Below are 17714 nucleotides of genomic sequence, written 5' to 3'. Positions count from 1 at the left end.
CAACAATTCCTTCCCTTTTAGATAAACAGTACATAACATTCATTTAACAACTAAATAATAACTAATTACAATTTTCTCTGTACTATATACATCAACTGAAATAATCATTTATAAATTCAGTCTTTGAGGAGGCTTCCTGATCCTGACTGGATAGCGCCTTTCTCGAGTATCCTGTTCTTGCGGCGGAGTTGATTCTGCCTCATTGTCATTGGTTGGTTCGTCAGCTTCCAATACCACTGCTTCTGAGGTAGACGCAATCTGTACTTCGGGTTGATTACCAGGTGCACCTGCTCGTGGTATGGGTTTGGCTTGTTCCTGTGACTCTAGAATCTGGTCAGCATGGCATCTCACGATGCTCTCTCCAACGTCCACTGTGTACATTAGTGGTCCCTGCTGTGTGCATATCGTTCCTGGCTGCCATTTTTCTGTTCGGTAGTCGCGGGCCAAGACTGGTTGCCCTATCTTGAAGCTCCTGGTTGGCTTCTCATTTATGTGCTGGAATTGCTTATCCTCAACATCTCGTCTTATGTTCGGTTTGAGCAAATCCAGGTGACATCTTAGCCTTCGGTTGAAGAACATTATGGCTGGAGCTTGGTTGCTGACTGCATGTGTCGCATTCCGGTAAGCAAACAAGAAATTATCCACCTTGTGTTGTAGTGGTATGTCGTCATTATGCATTGCCTTTATTGCCTTTTTAAAGGTCTGAACAAACCTCTCAGCCAATCCATTTGTGGCTGGATGATATGGGGCAGATGTGTAATGCTTCACCCCATTATTCCTCAGAAACCTCCGGAAATCCTCTGACACAAACTATGGCCCATTGTCGGAGCAAATCTGTTCTGGCAAGCCATTCCTGGCGAAGATGGTCCGTAGGACTGCAATAGTTTTCTCCGTGGTGGTGGAGGACATTTTGATGACCTCTGGCCATTTCGAATGGGCGTCCACAGTGATTAGGAACATTGAGTCCATAAATGGACCAGCAAAATCAATGTGTACCCGTTGCCATGGAGATGAGGGTCACTCCCATGGATGTAGCGGGGCCTGTGGTGGAGCGTTTTGGACCTTCTGGCATCCTGTGCATCTCTTGGTCATATCCTCGATTTCTTTATCGATTCCCGGCCACCACGCAAACGCCCTGGCTAGGCTCTTCATTTTTACCCCTCCCAGATGACCCTCATGAAGCTCATTGAGCACTCTATCTCTCAACTTGGGTGGAATTACCACTCGGGATCCACACATCAAGGTCCCCCGGCACACTGACAGCTGTTCTCTCCTTGGCGAGAATGCTGGCAACAGTGAGTCGCCATGTGCTGGCCATCCCTTCACCGTCAAATCATAGACCCGAGAGAGTGTCGGGTCATTTCGGGTTTCCTTCTCTATCCTTGAGTTTGTAACAGGTAGACATTCGACTATGGTCGCATGGAATATCTCAACAGGGTCCACTGCAGGTGCCTCCTCTACCGTAGGCAACGGTAGGCGCGACAGCCCATCAGCGTTTCCATGCTGTTTCGTACCCTTGTACTCTATGTCGTACTGATGTGCCCCTAGAAAAAGTGACCATCTTTGCAGCCGTTGCGCCGTCATCACCGGAACGCCCTTCTTTGGGTTAAAAATGGAGACCAGGGGCTGATGATCAGTCAGTAGGGTGAATTTCTGCCCGTGCAGATAGTGATTGAACTTCTTCACCCCCCACACCAGGCTGAGGGCCTCCCTGTCAATTTGGGCGTAGTTACGCTCGGCTGAGGTTAACGAGCGCGACGCAAAGGCTATTGGCCTCTCTGAACCGTCAGGGAATTTGTGTGACAGCACCGCTCTGATGCCGTAGGGAGACGCATCACATGCTAACCGAATCGGTAGTGTTGCATTGTAGTGGGCCAATACTTCTTTTGAAGGGATTAGGCATTTACATTTCTGAAAGGCATGCTTACACTCATCACTCCATTTCCATGTTACTCCAGTTTGCAGTAGGGCGTTCAGTGGGTGCAGAATTGTAGATAAATTCGGCAAGAACTTATGGTAGTAGTTCACCAACCCGAGGAACGACCTCAGTTGTGTGGTAAACCACTGTTTGTATTCCTGTTTGTCCTGTTTGTATTCCACTGTGTACATGCCTGGACATGCCTCGGCTGACTCCTCCCACAGGTCCTAGTATAAAGGTGACTGCTCCCCAGCCCTTAGTATCATGGACCGGTCGACCACGCGAGGCAGACCTCCATTCTGTTGTTAATAAAAGCCTTTGGTTACTCTTCTAACTCTCAGTCTTTTATGAGTAATTGATAGCGCATCAATTTTATTAACAACATTTTTATAATGGAGAAGATCCTCACACCAGCATGCCTGGACTTAGATCATCGGGAGGCGGACTCATCCACCAAGTTTACTCACTGGCTTAAGTGTTTCGAAAAATTCCTGACCGCCTCCGAAGCAATCAAATCGGACGAGGACAAACTGGATGACCTGACCTCCAAAGTGAACCACCGAGTGTACTCGGTCATCCAAGACGCGACCTCGTACGCGGACGCTATCAAGCTCCTCAAGGACCAGTACACGCGCCCAGTGAACGAAGTGTACGCCAGGCACCTCCTGGGGAGTCGTAAACAACAACCTGGGGAATCGACCGTGGAATACCTTCAGGCACTGTCTGTGCTTGGCCGGGCCTGTGGTTGTAAGGATGTAAAGGCCGCCGTGTACACAGAGGAACTTATCCGGGACGCTTTTGTAGCGGGCCACAGATCCAATTACACCCGACAGCGACTGTTGGAGCAGAGTAACCTCGACCTCAACAAGGCCTCTGAACTCGCACTATCGTTGGATGCAGCCTACCAGGGCATGGATGCCTACTCCTCTGCACCGTGGACGCCGCGGGGAATGACAGCCTGGGACACGGTAGGACCGCCTCATAGCGCCGTGCCACCCCAGCCACACCCCAACAACGGCCCAACTACCGCAGCAGTGTCCCAAGGCCAGACAGCAGTGCCCCAAGGCCAGAAATGCTACTTCTGTGGCCAGGCAAAACACCCCAGAGCGCGCTGCCCGGCGAAAAACGCGATCTGCTCGGGCTGCGGGAAGAAGGGACACTACGCTAGCGTCTGCAGGGCCAAAGCCACCCTGAACCCCAGCAGCGCCGCGTGTGGGCCATGCGGGCCGCCATCTTGGACCTCCCCGGCCATGTGCGAATCACCGGTACAGCAGCCATTTTGGACGCCTCCAGCCACATGGGGATCATGGACGCCGCCATCTTGGACGACAGCCGGGACGCAGCAGGCCCCCGACACCGCCTCATCTGATACCCGCAGCGACACACCGACCCCTACGCTGGCATCCGTTACACTGGACCAAGCGAGACCGCACCAACTGGCCAGTTCCACAATGGACATTAAGGTAAATGGTCACGATACAATCTGCCTTTTTGACTCTGGGAGCACGGAGAGCTTCATCCACCCCGACACGGTGCGGCGTTGCTCTCTCCCAGTCCTGCCTGCGCAACAGCGGATTTCTATGGCCTCCGAGTCCCAGTCGGCGGACATCGGCGGCTACTGCGTGGTGACACTCGTAGTAGACGGGACCGTGTACGATCATTTTAAACTTCTGGTCCTGCCTGACCTCTGCGCTGCCGTCCTGCTGGGGTTAGATTTTCAGTGCCACCTTAAAAGTGTTACGATGGCGTACGGTGGACCCCTACCCCCACTCACAGTCCGCAGCCAGCAGCTTCCAAACTGCCCGCCGCGCACCAGGTGCAACCTCTCCACACTCAGAGTCACCCCCCCCCAACTGTTTGCTAACCTCACCCCCGACTGTAAGCCCATCGCCACAAAGAGCAGGCGATACAGTGCCGGGGACAGGGTTTTCATTAAAACCGAAGTGGAGCGGCTCCTGAAAGAAGGGATTATTGAGGGCAGCACCAGCCCCTGGCGAGCCCAGGTTGTGGTCGTTAAGACCGGCGAGAAGCAGCGCCTGGTCATCGACTACAGCCAGACAATAAATCGCTACACCCTGCTGGACGCCTACCCACTCCCCCGTATAGCTGATATGGTCAACCAGATCGCGCAGTACCGCGTCTTCTCGACCATTGACCTGAAATCAGCGTACCACCAGCTCCCCATCCGCCCTGAGGACCGCCAGTACACTGCCTTTGAGGCAAACGGCCGCCTCTATCACTTCCTTAGGGTTCCCTTTGGCGTCACCAACGGGGTCTCCGTCTTCCAAAGGGAGATGGACCGGATGGTAGATCAAAATGCGTTGCAGGCCACTTTCCCATATCTGGACAATGTGACCATCTGCGGCCGTGACTTGCAGGACCATGACGCAAACCTCGAAAAATTCCTCCGCACCGCTCAACTCCTAAACCTGACATATAACAAGGAGAAGTGCATATTCCGCACAAACCGCCTCGCCATCCTTGGCTGTGTTGTGGAACACGGAGTCATCGGCCCCGACCCCGATCGGATGCGTCCCCTTATGGAACTTCCACTGCCCCACTGCCTCAAGGCCCTGAAGAGGTGCCTAGGGTTTTTCTCCTATTACGCCCAGTGGGTCCCCTACTATGCGGACAAGGCCCGTCCGCTGATCAAGTCCACCTCTTTTCCCTTGACGGCAGAGGCCCGCTTAGCCTTCCACCGTATCAAGGAGGACATTGCCAAAGCCACCATGCACGCAGTGGACGAATCCATCCCCTTCCAGGTGGAAAGCGACGCGTCTGACTTTGCCCTGGCCGCTACCCTCAATCAGGCGGGGAGACCCGTGGCCTTCTTTTCACGAACCCTCCAAGGCCCGGAGACCAGACACTCCGCTGTTGAGAAGGAGGCCCAGGCGATTGTGGAGGCTGTGCGTCATTGGAGGCACTACCTGGCCGGAAAACGATTTACCCTGCTCACTGACCAGCGTTCAGTTGCTTTTATGTTTAACAACAAGCAGAGGGGCAAAATCAAAAATGACAAGATCTTGAGGTGGAGAATCGAACTTTCCACCTACAACTACGAGATCTTGTACCGGCCCGGGAAGCTAAATGAACCCCCGGATGCGCTATCGCGTGGCACCTGCGCCAGCGCGCAGATCGATAGACTGCGGGCCCTCCACAATGACCTCTGCCACCCGGGGGTCACCAGGTTCTTCCACTTCATCAAGGCCCGCAACCTGCCTTACTCTATTGAGGAGGTCAGGACCATGACCAGGAACTGCCAAGTCTGCGCTGAGTGCAAACCGCACTTTTATAGACCAGACAGGGCCCACCTGATAAAAGCCACTCGCCCCTTCGAGCGCCTGAGCGTCGATTTTAAAGGGCCTCTCCCCTCCTCCGACCGCAATGTGTACTTCCTCAATATTATTGAGGAGTACTCCCGTTTCCCGTTCGCCTTCCCCTGCCCGGACATGACCAGTGCCACGGTCATTAAATGTCTGAACAACCTCTTCACCCTGTTCGGCTTCCCCAGCTATATCCATAGCGACCGGGGCTCATCGTTTGAGCGATGAACTCCGTCAGTACCTGCTAACTAGGGGTATTGCCACAAGCAGGACCACCAGTTACAACCCCCGGGGGAACGGACAGGTGGAAAGAGAAAATGCGACAGTTTGGAAGGCCGTCCTGCTAGCCTTAAAGTCTAGGGGCCTTCCAACCTCCCGCTGGCAGGATGTGCTCCCCGATGCGCTCCACTCTATTCGGTCACTGCTCTGCACTGCCACTAACGCCACCCCTCATGAGAAAATGTTTGTCTTCCCAAGGAAGTCCACATCGGGGACATCGCTACCGCCATGGCTGACGTCCCCAGGGCCGGTCCTACTGAGAAGACACGTGAGGACCCATAAAACGGACCCCCTGGTCGAGAGGGTCGACCTCCTCCACGCCAACCCCCAGTATGCTTACATCGCATACCCGGACGGGCGGGAGGACACAGTCTCCATAAGAGACCTTGCACCCTCGGGGGCCGCAGTAACCCACTACCCACTAACACCCCCCCCCCACGATCCGATATCCAGCCCCAGCAGACGGCAGGCCTGGGCCCCGCGACCCGCTCGACATCTACGAGGACGACATGCCTGTGCCACAGCCTACGCTGGACTCGACGCCGGAAACTTCACTACCCCTGCCGTCGCCACGCAGATCACAGCGGCAGACAAGACCTCCGGAGAGACTCCAATACACTAACTTTTAATACACTTCACCCCGCCGGACTCAATTTTAAACAAGGGGTGAATGTGGTAAACCACTGTTTGTATTCCTGTTTGTCCTGTTTGTATTCCACTGTGTACATGCCTGGACATGCCTCGGCTGACTCCTCCCACAGGTCCTAGTATAAAGGTGACTGCTCCCCAGCCCTTAGTATCATGGACCGGTCGACCACGCGAGGCAGACCTCCATTCTGTTGTTAATAAAAGCCTTTGGTTACTCTTCTAACTCTCAGTCTTTTATGAGTAATTGATAGCGCATCAAGTTGCGACACATTTTCCGGTGCTGGAGCCTTGACTACAGCCTCAATCTTGTCCGGCGACTTATGCAACCCTTCCTCATCAATCATGTGGCCACAATACGAGATTTGTCTCCTGAAGAACTCACATTTGGGGCGGTTGGCTCGTAGCCCATATTCCTGTAATCTCGTGAGCACCTGCTCCAGGTTGGCAAGGTGTTCACTGTCATTTTCGCCCGTAACCAGGATGTCGTCCAAATAACACTGGGTCCCCGGGATCCCTTGCAGGACTTGTTCCATCGCCCTCTGCCAAATAGCCGGGGCTGATGCTACCCCGAATACCAGTCGATTGTACTGCACCAGCCTTTGTGAATGTTTATCGTGAGGTATTTCCTAGATGCTTCTTCCACCTCCATTTGTAGATACGCTTGGGCCAGATCAATCTTTGTAAAGCGTTTCCCTCCAGATAGTGAGGCGAAAATATCTTCTATCCGTGGAAGTGGATATTGTACTGTGTGCAGGACTGGGTTCACAGTTACCTTGAAGTCCCCACAGATGCGAATCTTCTTCGGTTCCCCAGGCGTGCTGCTCAATGATTTCTTCATTACAGGAACGATGGGTGTGGCCCACTCACTCCAGTCCACCTTGGACAGCACACCCGAACGCTCCAGACTCTCCAGCTCTGCTTCAACGGCTGGGTGGATCGCGTAAGATACCGGTCTGGCCTTAAAAAATTTTGGGTTTGCGTTATTTTCGATTTTTATCGTTGCCGTTACTCCTTTTAGAGTCCCAAGTCCTTGTTGGAACACCTCTTTCGCGTCAGTTCGAATTTTTGACAGTCGTCCAGGTGTGACGTCATCATCCTTTTTATCAGTCACAGTTAGCGCCTGAATGGAATGCCAATCCAATTGTATTTTTCGGATCCATTCACGTCCCAATAATGGTGGTCCTCCATCTGGTAGTATATATAGATACAGTTTCTGTGTTTCCTTGCCGTTGTATTCAACTGGCACCCTTATTTTTCCTCTGGGGTAGACTTTTTGCCCCGTGTATGTCTTCAATACAATGGACGTGTCCTTCAAGGGTATGTGTGAGAATAGCCGCTCATAGTCTCGTCGATTCATGACAGTTAGTGCTGATCCTGTGTCCAATTCCATCTTTACTGGGGACCCTGCTATCATGAGGGTGACCCAAATGGTTCGGTGATCCTCCTTTGCGATCACGTTGTGTAACTTTAGACAACTTAGTCTCCTGCTCCCGGAGTCCTTATCACTCTCCTGATCTTCTGAGCTGCTGTCTGTCAATTTCTTTACTTTCTTGTACTTTTCCTTAGTAGTTCTTGTAATGTTGGTTTTCTTTCCCGACCTGCAGACTCTTGCTATGTGTCCCATTTTCCCACATTGCCTGCATACTTTGTCCTTAACCTAGCAGTACTTCTGATCATGGGTTGTTCTGCCGCAGCGACAGCACTTTTCTGCTCCATACGCCATTTCGTTAGCGCTGTATTCCTGTGGTTTCTGTTGTATTTCCGCAGCTCCCCGTGCTGCTGCTTCGTAGGATACTGCCACGCTGAAAGCCTGTTCTGGCGTCAGGTCCTTTTCCGAAAGTAGTCGTTTCTGGGTTCCTTCACTCTGGAGCCTGCAGACAAACTTATCCCGCAAGGTGTCTGCCAGTCCTGCTCCGAACTGGCAGTGCTTCGATAACTTGCGTAGTTCCATAAGATAGTCAGCATTGCTCTCATCTTTGTGCTGGTTTCTTTTATGGAACTTGAATCTTTCTGCTATCAGCAGCGGTGTAGGGTTTAGGTGTTCCTGTAAGATATTAACAATCTCCTCAAAACTTTTCTCCATTGGTTTAGCTGGGGTAATTAAATTCCGCAATAGGCCGTACGTTCTCGCGCCCATCAAATTTAATACCGACGCCTTCTTTCCATCGGCCACCTCATTTGCCTCACAGTACACTTCAATTCTTTCCACATACGTGGTCCAGTCTTCTACCTCGTTGTCGAAAGCAGTGATACTGCCACTTTTCGGCATCTTGGGTGATTTAAAATGGCGCCTCCCGCGCTTTTTCTTCTTCACCAATGAATTAAAATGGCGCCCCCCGTGCTTTTTCTTCTTCCCCAATGGAATAAAATGGCGCCTCCCGCGCTTTTCCTTCTTCCCCTTGCTGCCACGCTGCTCCTAGCATTCTACAGGGTAATGGCGGCAACCCGCGGCTTCGGCGTGTCTCACTTTTCCTTCCCCGCGTTCTATCCTCTCCACGCTGCCCTGTTCATGAGCACTGACCGCGCCCTGTGCGCTCCACCCTCTCTCTCTCTTTTCCTCCCGACGACGCTGCAGGGCCCCTTTGCAGAGCCGCTCGATCGAGCCCGAGCCCGCCGCAGTCCGGAAGGGTCAGCGCACTACCTGCTACCAGCACGACTTGCTGGAACACCTCGACTGGGGAGCCAGGCCCAGCTTTCCACAGCCTCCCCTGCAACTCTCCGATGGATCCCTGGGCGGTTGCCCGCGGTCGACGCCCGCCATTCTGACTTCGACCTCCAAGAAGCTTCTCTTCAGGGAAAAGATCCCCGTGAGGTGATGCAGTACTGCAGGTGAGTTCAAACCTGCCCGTCGCCAGTGTAGTGTCCGAGGATCAATAATACTCAGACTGCAGGAGGACAATAAAACAGGTATTTACTGAACAGGGAGTAATTCAAGACTGAAATACAGAAGGCTGCTATGGCTTAAAATACAGGGGTGGTCACTGCCGGTACTGCAGTATAGAATCAGTTCTTCTCTTCAAGGCACATACACAACAATTCCTTCCCTTTTAGATAAACAGTACATAACATTCATTTAACAACTAAATAATAACTAATTACAATTTTCTCTGTACTATATACATCAACTGAAATAATCATTTATAAATTCAGTCTTTGAGGAGGCTTCCTGATCCTGACTGGATAGCGCCTTTCTCGAGTATCCTGTTCTTGCGGCGGAGTTGATTCTGCCTCATTGTCATTGGTTGGTTCGTCAGCTTCCAATACCACTGCTTCTGAGGTAGACGCAATCTGTACTTCGGGTTGATTACCAGGTGCACCTGCTCGTGGTATGGGTTTGGCTTGTTCCTGTGACTCTAGAATCTGGTCAGCATGGCATCTCACGATGCTCTCTCCAACGTCATACTTTCATAATCTATCTTCCCTTTCTTAATTGATCTTTTAGTTATTCTTTGCTGGCTTTTAAATGCTTCCCAATCTTCTATCCTCCCACTAGATTTGGCTACTTTATATGCCCTTGTTTTCAGTCGGATACTATCCTTTATTACTTTACTTAGCCACGAATGGCTGTCTTTTCTTTTACGCCCCTTTTTCCTCAGTGGAATATATTTTTCTTGAAAGTTGTGAAATATCTCCTTGAATGCACACCACTGCTCATGTACCATCTTACACTTTAATCTATTTTCTCAGTCCACTTTAGTCAACTCTGCTCTCATACCTTCATAGTCTCCTTTATTTAAGCTCAGTATGCTGGTTTGAGATCCAGCATTGCTCCACGGAAGCTCAGCGTAAGCTCGAGGAGCAGCATCTCATCTTTTGATTAGGCACTCTACAGCCCTCTGGACTCAACATAGAGTTCAACAATTTCAGATCATAACCTCGGCCCCTATCACATATATATATTTTCTTTTTTTTATCCACACTTTTTGTTTTTCTTCCCTCCCTTCAGCTATCCTTCATTCTACCAGCGCAATTCACACCCCATCTAGAACCATCCTTTGTTCCTTAACCTGCCCATTTCCACCTCCCCTTGCCTTGAATATCTCTTAATGTCTCTTAATGTCTCTCAATCTCTCCTGCTTTCTATCCTATCACTGACCTTCCCTTTTGTTCTTTCATCCCCTACCCCTTTTCCCAGCCCCCAAACTTGTTTTCCATTTCCTGCTCTTTTTCCAGTTCTGACGAAAGGTCATCGACCTGAAACATTAACTCTGTTTCTCTCTCCACCGATGCTGCCTGGCCTGCTGAGTTTTTCCAGCGTTTCCTGTTGTAATTTCAGATTTCCAGCACCCGCAGTATTTTGCTATCGTAGATTTAGGAGGCATCTGTTTATTTTCCTACACTTTTATTATACTACAATCTATTTTCCAGTGTTCCACTATTAATATTGCAAGATTTTAACATTGCCATCATTTCCAAGTTTAACCTAAAAATTATTGCTTAAATCTAGGTGTAGATAGTAAAATCTTATTTGGTTCAATACTGAAGTAAATGAAATGATTTTACTTGAAGCAATGGAGCTGAAGAATTGAGGTATATTCAGATCATTAATTGTGATTTTCTTTTAAATATGGTGGTTTATAAAATTAGTGATTGACTTTGTAGGTGTAATTCTCAGGGTTTGACTTTTTCTGGTAATTTCCAATCACCTTCATAAGCATTAATTAAAAAAAACACCTGTAAAGATTTTTTTTAAGATGGTACTGATATATCAACGTATGGGTAATGTTTGGTTCTATTTAAATTAGTTAAATAGGTGGAGTTTCCTTTGATTAACCATCATTAAATGGCTTTTTTGCTATAAATATTTAATTATAGGTTCTCCAATATGTATAGAAGTGCATGTTTGTAAGAGGAGCCATTGATACTTGATTTTTTTTGTACCGAGCTGGAGATGGTATATGCCTGCATGAATGAGGTGGCCTTGATGGCCTAAAAGGGTTTTTTTGTATAATAAAACCAGAAAATACTGGAAATACTCAGCCAATCAGGCAGCATCTGTGGTGAGAGAAACAGAGTTTACATTTCAGGTCGATGACCTTTCATCAGAATTGGAAAAAGTTAGAGATGTAACAGGTTTTAAGAAAATACAGAGGCTGGGAAAGCGGGGAGGGGAGGAAAGAACAAAAGGGAAGGTCTGTAATAAGGTGGAAGGCAGAAGAGATTAAATGATGAAAGGGATGATAGTTCAAGACAAAAAGATGGTAATGGAACAAGTAAAGAAACAAAAAATGGGTCTAGAGGAGATGTAACTGGGAATAGCAGAATCATCGTCATCAGATGCTGTCCGAAAAATGGGGGCAGAGGTTAGGATCAGAAATTGTTGAACTCAATGTTGAGTCCGGAAGGCTGTAAAGTGTCTAATCGAAATATGAGGTGCTATTCCTCGAGCTTCCGTTGAGCTTCATTGGAACAGTGAAGGAGGCAGTGAACAGAGAGTTCAGAGTGGGAGTGGGGCAGAGAATTAAAATGGCAGGCGACCGGAAGTTCGGGGTCACGCTTATAGACTGAACGGAGGTGTTCCACAAAGCAGTCACCCAATCTGCGTTTGGTCTCCCCAATGTAGAGGAGACAAATACAGTACACTAAATTGAAAGAGGTACAAGTAAATCACTGTTTCACCTGGAAAGAGTGGGGCCCTAGATGGTGGGAAGGAGGTAAAAGGGCAGGTGTTCCATCTCCTGCACTTGCATGGGATGGTGCTGTGGGAAGAGGAGCTGGTGTTGGGGGTGATTGAGGAATGGACTAGGGTGTCGCGTAGGGAACGGTCCCTTCGGAATGCTGAAAGAGGAGGAGAGGGGGAAGATGTGTTTGGTGGTGGGATCGCGCTGGAGGTGAGCGAAATGGCGGAGGATGATTTGTTGAATGTGGAGGCTCGTGGGTTGGAAGGTTAGGACAAAGGGAACCCTATCGTGGTTCTGGGAGGGACAGGAAGGGGTGAGAACAGAAGTGCGGGAAATGGAATGGACACGGCCAAGGGCTATGTCAACCACGGTCGAGGGGAATCCTCGGATGAGGAAAAAGGAAAACCCATCGGAAGCACTGGTCCTTTTTATATATTCTTATATTAGAATCATAGAATGGTTACAGCACGGAACAAGGCCATTCGGCCCGTCGAGCACGTGCCGGCTCTCTGCAAGACCACTTCAGCCAATCCTACTCCCCCGCCCTTCCCCGTAGCCCTGCAAATTTATTTCCTTCAAATACTTATCCAATTCCCTTTTGAAAGCTGTGATTGAATCTGCCTCCACCACCTTTTCAGACAGTATATTCCAGATCTTAACCACTCGCTGCGTAAAAAAGTTTTTTCTTACGTCGCCTTTGGTTCTTTTGCCAATCACCTTAAATCTGTGTCCTCTGGTTCTCGACCCTTCCACCAATGGGAACAGTTTCTCTCTATCTACTCTGTCCAGAGCCCTCATGATTTTGAACACCTCTATCAAATCTCCTCTTGATCTTCTCTGCTCCAAGGCGAACAACCCCAGCTTCTCCAGTCTATCAACGTAACTGAAGTCCCTCCTTCCTGGAATCATTCTCGTAAATCTTTTTTGCGCCCTCTCTAAGGCCTTCACATCCTTCCTAAATTGTGGTGCCCAGAATTGGACACAATACTCCAGTTGGGGCCGAACCAGTGTTTTATAAAGGTTCATCATAATTTCCACACTTTTGTACTCTATGCCTCTATTCATGAAGCCCAGGATCCCATAAGCTTTTTTAACACATGGACAGACAATAGTGGAAGAATTGCGCTACTTCATCTGCCACTCGGCTCAGGAGACTCTGTGACATACCAGTAGAATATAGTAGAAATGTACTTGCTTCTGATATTTTTCCAGTATATTTATGAACACATTACAATTAGATCAGTAACTATTTATTAAGATAACCGTCGTCTCATATTTTGCTGGAAAATTGTTTAGCGTATGCTAATCTTTAAACAGTATACTGAGTACAAATCGCATTTTGAATAATACCTATTCTGTAAATGTAAATAATGTACATACATCCAAACCTCCTTTATTTTCCAATTGTCTCCCCTCCTTTGCTGAAGTTACTGACTAATGCTGCATCTGGTTTTGTGGCCACTGGCCCATTTGGCCAACTTTGAAGTCATTATTAGGAAGTTCCCAAAACTGAATTTGTTGTTTTATCAATTAGTAAAATGTGCCAGTAACATCTTGTCAGAGCATTTTGGACAAGATTGAATTAATCCAAATCGAGATTGCTCTGTAATCACCTAACAGGTCCTTGTGCAGTGTTTTTCTGAACACTGATTTTGCAATAGGGTTTAGTGCTGCAGGATTAGCTGACGTAGTCAGACCTGCAGATAAAGTTACTCCAGTACAGTCACAAATGCTTCGTGGCTGCTATCTTGTAGATACTCATACCTGATTGCACTTATTGGCAAGAACTAAAAGGCTCTGAATATTACTTGTTACTGAGTCCAGGTTGCTGTTGGAAATTTTAAACGCTTGTATTGCTATTTTTGAAAAATAAATTTACGTTTAAAGGGCTAAAAATAAACTTAACTTATTTCACAGATTTTTAAATGTATAAATTATTGATAAGATTTTATTTTTCTGTTTTTTAAAACACTTATGCTGGTAAAAGCAGGCCTTATGCCTGCTTTTACCAGGCGTAAGAATTTCATGGGCATTCGCTGGGCAAAACGCTCCGCCCGCAGATGCCCTTTTTCGGGGGATGCGTTGGCTCTCAAGAAGATTCTTGACAGATCACAAGTTCCGGGTTTTAGCGCATTCCTAAATCCGGAACTTGCGCGGCCCCTACGGGCGCATGCACACCTCATATGCACCCGTAGGGGCCGCAAATTACGGCCCATTGTGTATAATTTCCAAACGCATTTCACAGTGATTTTTTAAAAAGTCTTGCAAGGCAGTTTACACCTTTTAATTTTTTTGCCTCACAAGTGATGGTAATAATTGAACTGTAGAGAATTGGAAATTTGAGTATTTCACCAGTGGAAATTTATGCTGTGTATTTGTGTGCTGTATAGTGTCTATATATTCAATGACCAATTTATCTAGTGGAGAAAAACTTGAAAGGATCATCATGAGCTGTGAACTAAATATGGTTTTTCCACAAATCCAACAGATGAGATGTGTACCATTAATGGTAGCCCACAATAACTCTGGAAGAGTTGAAGTAAATATAGGGTTGAGCCTGGTGACAAAAGTGTTTAAGAAGTTAAGCCTAGAGTTGACAAAGGTGTGTGTGCGCGTGTGGTGAAGTAAGGATGGAAGTGGGTGGTATTTACAGAGAATGCAATGTGGTGATACAAATTACATCTTAAAACCTTCATGTGACATGTGATGCCATCATACTGACAAGAGTGTGCTCTTCCACTATTGCAATAGCAAAGGTGCCTCTTTAAAAAAGCGAACTATAATTCTGAAAAAAACAGTTGATATTGTGAACAGGAACAGAATCTCTTGAAACATAGGGTAATCAAATGTTATATGTTCCATCTTAATTATTAAAGAAATGTTGTGTGGCTGCTGATTAAAATTGAATTGTTGTAGTTGTGCAGTAATAGTTGTGCATCTTGCCCACATTCTCTTCGATCCTGTAATGTTGCAATATTAAGCTTAAGGTTTTACAAAAAATACCTTAATCTCTCCCTAATATTATGCCATTTAGTTGTAACTTGAGTCAAGAAGTTCACAGACTCTGTTTTTCTTTATAGATGGATCAGCTTCTTGGCGGTATAATTGAGATGTGGGTTGACCGAATGGATAACATTACACAACCAGAGAGACGAAAACTTTCTGCTTTGGCATTACTTTCACTCTTACCCTCAGAAAACAGGTAAGTCAGTTTTTCTTTTGGTACAACACAGAGGTACCTTTTTATAGTCTTCAGTAACCTGATTAAAGGTGGTACTTATTTGAGATTTCAGTTCAAAAGTGTGTAACCTGTTGAGGTGGTTATTATGGAAGAAGGTTTCACATTAGAGGCTATGTGTTGTTAACTCTAAACTTCACACTTTACAACATTGGCCCGAATTTTGCGGTGGGTAATGATGGCGAACTGTCGGCGTTCACTGTCATTAACCCTCTTCAACTGACTGCAGCTTCAGGATGTAGCGCACGTGGAAATCCTGAAGTTACGGTCAGTTATTTATTGCTCCGACACTGGCTGCACTGTGGACCTCCATAGCTGGCAATCAGTGAAATCAGTGGAACTGTCAAAAACTGGGGCTTTTCCGTGCCAATATCACTGTTAACTAACTACCTCACTAAATGTTAAGTCTTGTTACAATAGGTGTAATTGGGGTTTTAACAGCGTATTGACTGCTAAACAACTGTTCTGGCCCTGAAAAACTAATTTTTATATTTGTGGTGTGTCAAATTTTTCCATTATGATTAAAAAATAGCAACTTTTTTTAAACTTAAAAAAAACCTGAAAGTTTGTTCATGTTATTTCAGTTTCTACCTTATCCCCATGCGAAAGTCCCAATATTTATTTTGCTCTCCAACATTTTTAAAAAGTGCGGATAGAAGGTGCTTTTCATTTCCTGTGCTGCCTGAGAATTCTTCAATGTGATTGGCTGCTTAGAAAGCTTGTTGACATCACTGCAGCTCTTCACTGGGAATTCCCATTACAGAGCACTACAATCAATTGCACGTCGAGAAAGGCAAACTTCTCGCCACAGAGATTGAGAGATCTCTGTGGGCAGCTTTCTTCGAGGCCAGCAGTGATCACTTGAGCTTCGCCACTGACCGCCAATTATGGGACTATGTGATTGTTTGCGATTTACCATTTAATACTCCATTTTTGAAAAAGAACATCTGGAGAACGTGCTGGTGGTTTGAAAGCTTCTGTATTTGCTGCACGTGTTGACTTCTGTGGCAACCAGCACAATATATTGAGAATTAGGAACAGCTCACCTGTTTATTAAGAGGCAAAGAATGGCTGTGGTTTATTTTATAAAATGAGAAAGTATAAATAAATGGATTATTCTGCTTTGGATTTTTCATTGCTTTATATTTGGTTTATATAATCCTGAAAACCTAAGTAGTGATTGGACTATAAGGAAACAATGTATTACATGCAAATATAAAAAGAAACTTGCTGTAAATTTTGTAAAGGACAAATGTACAGAAGAACATAAGTCAACAGCTGCTAGTAGATCTTTTTTGGATAATGTGTGGCTAGGTTACAAACATAACCACTCAAGGCAGTATACTGGTTAGGCCAGTTCATTTGAGTGCACCAGTCTCTTAAACACTTATATTGTAACATCTGGCAAATTAGTCCATAGAATGGAACAGTTGGAGTATTCTTTGGTTTTTATGTGTATAGTCATTAAAATTAGCTGAACTAATTTTTACAGCTATTTTGCAAGCAAGAACTTTGCAGGTACCAAATTGCATCATTGATTTCATCAAGTTGCAGATCTATCTGGTCTCAATTGCTTTCAATTGAATGTTTTTTCTCCTGGAAAAGTGGCCTTTTTCAGTGTGATTATATTTATGTTGTAAATCAGGACGGCTACATTAAAACATCTTGATACTGAATGGTATGTTATTGTTGGGTATCTGTCAGTCCACTTGAGAATTGCAATGATGCTGTCCAGATTAACTTAACTTAATGTTAACTTAATATCATCAGACAGAGTCTTTGCTCACCCAGCACCCTTCAGTATGTTCAGGGTGATTGAGTGCTCTAGCTGCAACATTATATGCATTTGTTTGGTTCTAGTTAATATAAATCCACATACTGTAGTTAAACTATGGCTCTCAGTATTTAGTGTAATAGAAATAAATTAAAACTATACTGTAAATAGACTAGTTTCTGTGATAACTTGTCACCATAGCTAACTTCATATTTCGTCACGCACTTGGTGAACTGGTAATGTGTAATATAGAGCGAGCTGGAACTGAAAGCACTTGTAGACTACTGTTCAGAACAAATTGGGCTTGACCTTCCATGTCGAATATTTCATCACTGCCTTGAAAGCTGGTGAGATCACAGATGCAGACACTTTCATCCTGTCGTGAACCTTTGACAGAAGTACACAGTGGTTACATTAGTCTCTACTGTTTACTGTCTGTGACTTTTTTTCCCCACCAAATCCCATGGTCTGACTGAAGTTTTTGCAGGTTTGTGATACTAATTAAACTAGTATTCTAGGAAATGCATATAAGAACATAAGAAATAGGAGCAGGAGTAGGCCAATCGGCCCCTCGAGCCTGCTCCGCCATTCAATAAGATCATGGCTGATCTGATCCTAACCGCCAATCCACTATCACAGAACCATCTCCTGAATCTAACAGAATTAGACACACGAAATAGGAGCAGGATCAGGCTACACGGCCCCTGGGCCCGCTCCGCTACCCACAGGGCCATGACCGATCCGAACCTAGACTCATGTCCAAATTCCTGCCCGCTCCCCGTAACCCTTAATTCCCTTTACTTCTAGGAAACTGTCTATTTCTGTTTTAAATTTATGTAATGATGTAGCTTCTACAGCTTTTTGGGGCAGCATATTCCATGGACCTACCACCCCCTGAGTGAAGTAGTTCCTC

At 46.5% G+C, this 17714-nt stretch overlaps 1 protein-coding gene across 1 annotated transcript in view; it reads left to right on the top strand.

Annotated features, from left to right (window-relative positions):
• Positions 1–17714, top strand: part of ipo11 (importin 11) — an 880228-nt gene that overhangs the window by 564291 nt on the left and 298223 nt on the right. Inside the window, exon 26 of the mRNA XM_085965921.1 lies at positions 14870–14991. Coding sequence (XP_085822047.1) covers positions 14870–14991 — 122 coding nt within the window. The remainder of the gene's footprint in view (positions 1–14869; positions 14992–17714) is intronic.

The sequence above is a fragment of the Somniosus microcephalus genome, chromosome 2 (assembly GCF_052327205.1).
Source record: "Somniosus microcephalus isolate GS21.2 chromosome 2, FLI_Smic_1.0, whole genome shotgun sequence".
Classification (NCBI taxonomy): Eukaryota; Metazoa; Chordata; class Chondrichthyes; order Squaliformes; family Somniosidae; genus Somniosus; species Somniosus microcephalus.
The sequence above is the reverse complement of the archived record's forward strand: the minus strand, read 5'-3'. Positions and strand labels throughout refer to the sequence as shown.